The sequence below is a fragment of the Salmo trutta genome, chromosome 15 (genome assembly GCF_901001165.1).
Source record: "Salmo trutta chromosome 15, fSalTru1.1, whole genome shotgun sequence".
Lineage (NCBI taxonomy): Eukaryota > Metazoa > Chordata > Actinopteri > Salmoniformes > Salmonidae > Salmo > Salmo trutta.
In genome coordinates, this window is record NC_042971.1 from 47,465,064 (window position 1) to 47,471,285 (window position 6,222).

At 40.8% G+C, this 6,222-nt stretch overlaps 1 protein-coding gene across 2 annotated transcripts; it reads left to right on the plus strand.

The window, feature by feature from the left end:
* Positions 1-1,747: 1,747 nt before the first annotated feature.
* LOC115149198 (uncharacterized) lies at positions 1,748-3,936 on the plus strand. Of its 2 annotated transcripts, none has more exons than XM_029691830.1 (3): positions 1,748-1,878; positions 2,509-2,657; positions 2,827-3,936. In XM_029691830.1, exons 1-3 carry the CDS (start codon positions 1,821-1,823, stop codon positions 3,298-3,300), a joined length of 681 nt encoding a protein of 226 aa, XP_029547690.1. In that variant the 5' UTR covers positions 1,748-1,820; the 3' UTR covers positions 3,301-3,936. The 2 variants fall into 2 exon arrangements, with proteins under 2 accessions (XP_029547690.1, XP_029547691.1); XM_029691831.1 differs by having other exon boundaries at positions 2,830-3,936.
* The last annotated feature ends 2,286 nt before the right edge of the window (positions 3,937-6,222 follow it).

Here is a 6,222-nt window from a genome sequence, read left to right on the forward strand (position 1 = left end):
TTTAGGTGCCTTTTGACAAACTCAAAGAGGGATGTCATGTGCCTTTTACTGAGGAGTGGCTTCCGTCTGGCCAGTCATCCATAAAGGCCTGATTGGTGGAGTGCTGCAGAGATGGTTGTCCTTCTGGAAGCTTCTCCCATCTCCATAGAGGAACTCTGGAGCTCTGTCAGAGTGACCATTGGGTTCTTGGTCACCTCCCTGACCAAGGCACTTCTCCCCCGATTGCTCAGTTTGGTCAGGTAGCCAGCTCTAGTAAGAGTCTTGGTGGTTCCAAACTTCTTCCATTTAAGAATGGATGGAGGTCAATGTGTTCTTGGGGACCTTCAATGCTGCAGAAATGTTTTGATACCTTTCCCAGATCTGTGCCTCAACACAATCCTTTCTTGGAGCTCTATGGACAATTCCTTCGACCTCATGGCTTGGTTTATTCTCTGACATGCACTGTCAAGTGTGGGATCTTATACAGACAGGTGTGTGCCTTTCCAAATCATGTCCAATCAATTGAATTTACCACAGGTGGACTCCAATCAAGTTGTAGAAACATCTCAAGGATGATTAATGGAAACAGGATGCATATGAGCTCAATTTTGAGTCTCATAGCAAAGGGTCTGAATACTTAAGTAAGGCATTTCTGTTTTTTATTTTTTTTATACATTTGCAAATAATTCTAAAAACCTGTTTTTGCTTTGTCATTTTGGGGTATTGTGTGTCGATTGATGAGGGGAAAAATACAATTGAATCCATTTAGAATAAGGCTGTAACGTCAAGGGGTCTGAATACTTTCCGAATGCACTGTTTGTACTGATATGTAGGTTGTGTGTGACATTTTAAATGTATGTATTTCAGTCCTCCACTAATAATGTTCTGTACTATGTATTGTTTCATGTGGACCCCAGGAAGAGTATCTGATGCTTTTGCAGCAGCTAATTGGGATCCTAATTAATACCAAATACCCCTCCTAGATTTTGAGTAATAAGCACTGTGACAACCAACCCCGGGCTCCTCTAATAATCACGATGTGGTAATGTTGTCTCATGGCCTAATTTGGTGACTCTGAACCATTCTTTACTGTGTCTTTTACGCACTGGTGAAAGTCTTCTATTGAGAAACTCTTCCTGTGCGTTGACAGCTTCCCGTAAGGCCACATGCAAGGGTTTCTCATGAACCTGAAAATGGTCTTAACTGACGTAAGCAACCACTGTGCGCTCACTCTGTTTTGTTTCCTCTATTGACAAGAGCACAGCTTTACAGTATTTTCTATACTCCATGCACCTCCATTACCTTACAAGGTAATCAACAATGTATCATTATATGATACCCAAACTCAGATTGCAACACTGCATGCATCGATTTACTGTAAAACTTCACAACCACTTACTCTAGGTGGCGACAGTACTATCTACAGTGAATTGTGTCAGAGTGGGTTGACCTCTTGTGACTGGTATAAAACAAATGACCTCACATATGCATAGGTTATTACATTAATATTTGTTAACTCAGCATTTACAGTACCTCAAATAGTATAATCCATTGAGTTACGCTGTTTGTAAATGTATGTGCTCAATATACACAACTGAATACATCTGCAATGCATATTTGTTGTAGATAGATCTGGTATTCATTTAGATTTGACATCAGACAGAGAAAATAATTCAGGTCTGAAAAAAGAAATTCTGGGGAAATTGGGTTGCTTCACAGAGAGCCGAGCACGTCATTTCCTCCAATGACAAATGCGTGGTTTCAGTCTTTTAAAAGGTTTTTCAGGGGAGTGATCATGACTAGTTTGTGTCTGACACTTGGCCTATGTCACTGTATGAGAAATGAGTGGTCATGTAAAGAATATGTATCCTCAGCTGTCCATATCACAAGCAGCAAGAAGTAAGTACAATTACATTATACAACCAAGATAGCTATATTTCATATTCTCTAATTGTACATTCAACCATCTGCATACTGTACTTTACTTTGCTGTAATGTCTCTAGTATTTATAGAACATCAATGTGCAGACTTTGAATGTATGATGCTGTGCACATAATTGCATATGGATTTTTGTTTTTGTGTATGACTGTACTCAGTGCACAGGTGCAAACTTAGTACAGATGTAGGATCTTAAAATTTGAGCTAGTTTGATACAACAGGGGTTGAAACAAATTCTCAGCAACAAAAGAGCGATCAAATTAAGATCCAACATCTGTATATGTTCACTCAACTTTTGTGTCTTTTGCTCATGTATACATTTGACATATTGTAACCGTTACAACAGCTACTTATGGCAACATATCTATTTCAGAACGTCATACTTCTAATTTAGATTTTCATGAAACACTGCTAAGGTAGCATGATTAAGTGTCTGTGATAGAGGTGTTGGCATTATCAAATCACATCTATTTAGAAAGCCCTTTCTACATCAGATGTCACAAAATGCTTAAACAGAAACCCAGCCTAAAACCCCAAAGAGCAAGCAATGCAGATGTAGATTTCAAATTGTGTCATATCTTGCTCCTCAGCATTGCTCTCCCTGTTACTGGTGGCTGCCATTGATTCAGTGAATGCCGGAATAGCATGTAGGAACCAACAGTGTGAGAGTCACATACAAAGAAGTTCCAAGCTAACCAGACTGATACATATGGAATCTGTGGACCTCTTAAAAATATATGTAAGTAGAAAATCAATGCCATAACATTTATCCAGAATTATAGCCTAGTGTAACATGCATACAATGAAATTGTCCAGTCTAATGGGAAATGTAAAACTGCTTTAAAGTTACATTATTGCCAAATCATAACGCATTATACTTGTGCTACCAACAACTTCTTGATCTCCAGAAGGCCAGTCAAGGAGACATGTCAGAGCTGTTCTGCCAGATGCCAATCAACATCGTTCCTGACCCAAACATCTCTGGCCTGGACCCCTCAGAGCGGATGCTGAGCATCTACTCCCACTGTAAGGCTTTCCTACCACACCTGAAGAGAGTCAGTGAGCAACAGAGGGACTTACAGCCACCCTCCAGCCACCTGCTAAACAACCTCACCACTGCCCAGTACCGCACTAGTGGTCTGGCCAACCAAATAAACTGCATTTACCAAACCCTCTTTCCAAACCTGCCCATCCCACTTGAACCTGTAGACGGACCGACGTCAATACACCCCTCCCAAAACGTGTTCCAACAGAAGGTCTATGGTTGTGTGGTTCTGAAGAATTTCAAGGAGCTCCTGTCACAGATCAGACATGAACTAAGGATCTTAAAGAACCAAATGTGCAAAAGTAGGACATTTGCATACACAAATGCACTGTTCTGAGGCCAACTTTCTATTTCTATTATATTTTATTTATTATTTATTTGTACACGTGTTCAGAAGTTATTGCTGCCACTGAAAAAAAACTGTCCGCACAAATGTTCGACTTTGAATAACTTAAATACATTTTGTTTGTGTTGAGAATGAATTAACTTAACTTGTGTGTTAAAATTGCCCTGCGGTATTATTGTAGACTACTGTGAGATTTTAAAATGAATGTCTTTTGTCAATTCTGAGTCACTTTGATAGTTTTGTCCATTTTAAGTTTTGTGAGCAAATTAGAAAGAAGTATTCTCGCAGCCTGTGCTCAAGTGAAGTCTGTGACGTTAACCTTAGACTGCAGAACTTCAACACAGTGGTCCCAACATGAGATATGCCAGGAAGCAATTGAGACAGTCTGTGATCTCATCTCACAGTGACACGTCTTGAAGACAGCACAGCATCTGATAGGAAAGATTTTGTGAAAGTGGCGGGCTTCTGTCTGGCCAGTCACAAGGTGTGGGTGTGTATGGGTCAGATTATGTGGGTGTTCTGGGGCGATGCGTCCACATAGATGTAATGGTTCTCTTCATCACTCCCTATAAGACAGACCTGTAGTTTCATGATTTTACATTCTATATAAAAGTAATTATCAATAGACTGTCAGTTTACTTTATCAAATGTCAATTACAACCAAGTATGTTGCATGAGTGTTGCTTGGGTAGAAAAAGGTGGTAAGTAAACTTTTTGCAGTTGACACAATGAATGTAACATAGTTTGTAATAGTGTGCACATCTGTAGAAATACTAGCCAAATAAGCAACAGACAAATGCCATCAGAAATATTCTAAGCTTTTCTTAGATCACAAGCTCATCCAAAACTGGAAATTGAGGAGGGATACACTCTAGGTCATGAATCAAGTTCCCTGTTTCAACCCAGAACTGTATTTAAAACCAAGAGACAAGGGGGTAAGTCTGGGTAACAACTGAAATCCTCAAACATTTACTGGAATTAAAGGTCATTGACCTGGATTCCCTTTGTGATTGAAACAGACTTGATAATCATGTCTTCGGGTGAACCAAAGCACTAACTGGCTTTCTCTTTATCATGTTATTTTCTATATCCATGAAAAGGTGAAAGGTCATATACATACAGGAACAATGGGAGGATGATAAAAGCGGCTATAAATCAGCTAAAAGTCTGTCTGCTCATGAGGGACAGACAGAAAAAAACTCCCTTCAGATAAATTGAGCACATTTTATGGGAGTACCAGGAACTCTACAATAACATGCTACTTTGGTAGTTAATTATGTAAATATTTCATGTTAACCATACTGTACTGAAAACTACAAATGAAATCAAATTACAGTCAACTGTGGTAAACCACCACTCATTTACAATAAAATAAAATAACATTTGATCAGTATGTAGGTTACCTGAGAGAAAAACCTGAGATGAATAGAAAAAACATCAGATGGGCAGTGAGGTCTGTTTGGGGTAAGGTAAGGTAAGGGGGGGACCCTCCTCACCGCAGCATATACACTATGACAGAGGGAGTAATGCCATAACTGAGGTCTGTGGGGAAATATATGAGGTCTGGGAAGTTAAAGAGATTCACCGGTACTTTTACATACTTTTTAGCCAGTTTATTTATTTATTTTTTAAATATAAAACCTTTATTTAACTAGGCAAGTCAGTGAAGAACAAATTCTTATTTACAATGACAGCCTACCGAGGAACAGTGGGTTAACTGCCTTGTTCAGGGGCAGAACGACAGATGTTTATCTTGTCAGCCAGTAGTTCTGAAAGTAGTGCTCACGAACCAAAAGTGGTCCCTGAAAATTGCTTACTACGTCACATATATGAAGAGATGATTGTGGACTACAGGAAAAAGAGGATCGAGCACGCTCCCATTCTCATCGACGGGGCTGTAGTGGAACAGGTTGAGAGCTTCAAGTTTCTTGGCGTCCACATCACCAACATGGTCCAAGCACACCAAGACAGTCGTGAAGCGGGCACGACAAAACCTATTCCCCCTCAGGAGACTGAAAAGATTTGGCATGGGTCCTCAGATCCTCAAAAGGTTTTACAGCTGCACCATTGAGAGCATCCTGACGGGTTGCATCACTGCCTGGTATGGCAACTGCTCGGCCTCCGACCACAAGGCACTACAGAGGGTAGCGCGTACGGCCCAGTACATCACCGGGGCCAAGCTTCCTGCCATCCAGGACCTCTATACCAGGCGGTGTCAGAGGAAGGCCTTAAAAATTGTCAGACACTCGAGCCACCCTACTCAGACTGTTCTCTCTGCTACCGCACAGCAAACGGTACCAGAGCTCCAAGTCTAGGTCCAAGAGGCTTCTAAACAGCTTCTACCACCAAGCCATAAGTCTCCTGAACAGCTAATCAAATGGCTACCCAGACTATTTGCATTGCCCCCCCCCCCTTCTACACTGCTGCTACTCTTTGTTATTATCTATGCATAGTCACTTTAATAACTCTACCTACATGTACATATTACCGGTGTCCCCGCACATTGACTCTGTACTGGTACCCCTGTATATAATGTAGCCCCGCTATTGTTATTTACTGCTGTACTTTAATTATTTGTTATTCTTATCTCTTACTTTTTGGGGTATTTTCTTAAAACTGCATTGTTGGTTAAGAGCTTGTAAGTAAGCACTTCACTGTAAGGGTTGCCAGTGTGTGCGTGTTGCATTCGGCGCATGTGACAAATAAAATTTGATTTGAGCACCACATCAGTACTCTCTCGCGCCGCTGTGTGGCGAGGGTCTGAAGCTCATCGGCTAGAACTCAAATTGCTAGGGGGCTAGCCCACTTGGGGGAAAATGTAGGGAAAATGGCATAGCATAGCTACCAGAAAAACAGTCGATTTCAAACTAGGGATTTCTGTGGCTTGTGAGTTAAGACAGTATGTCATCGACG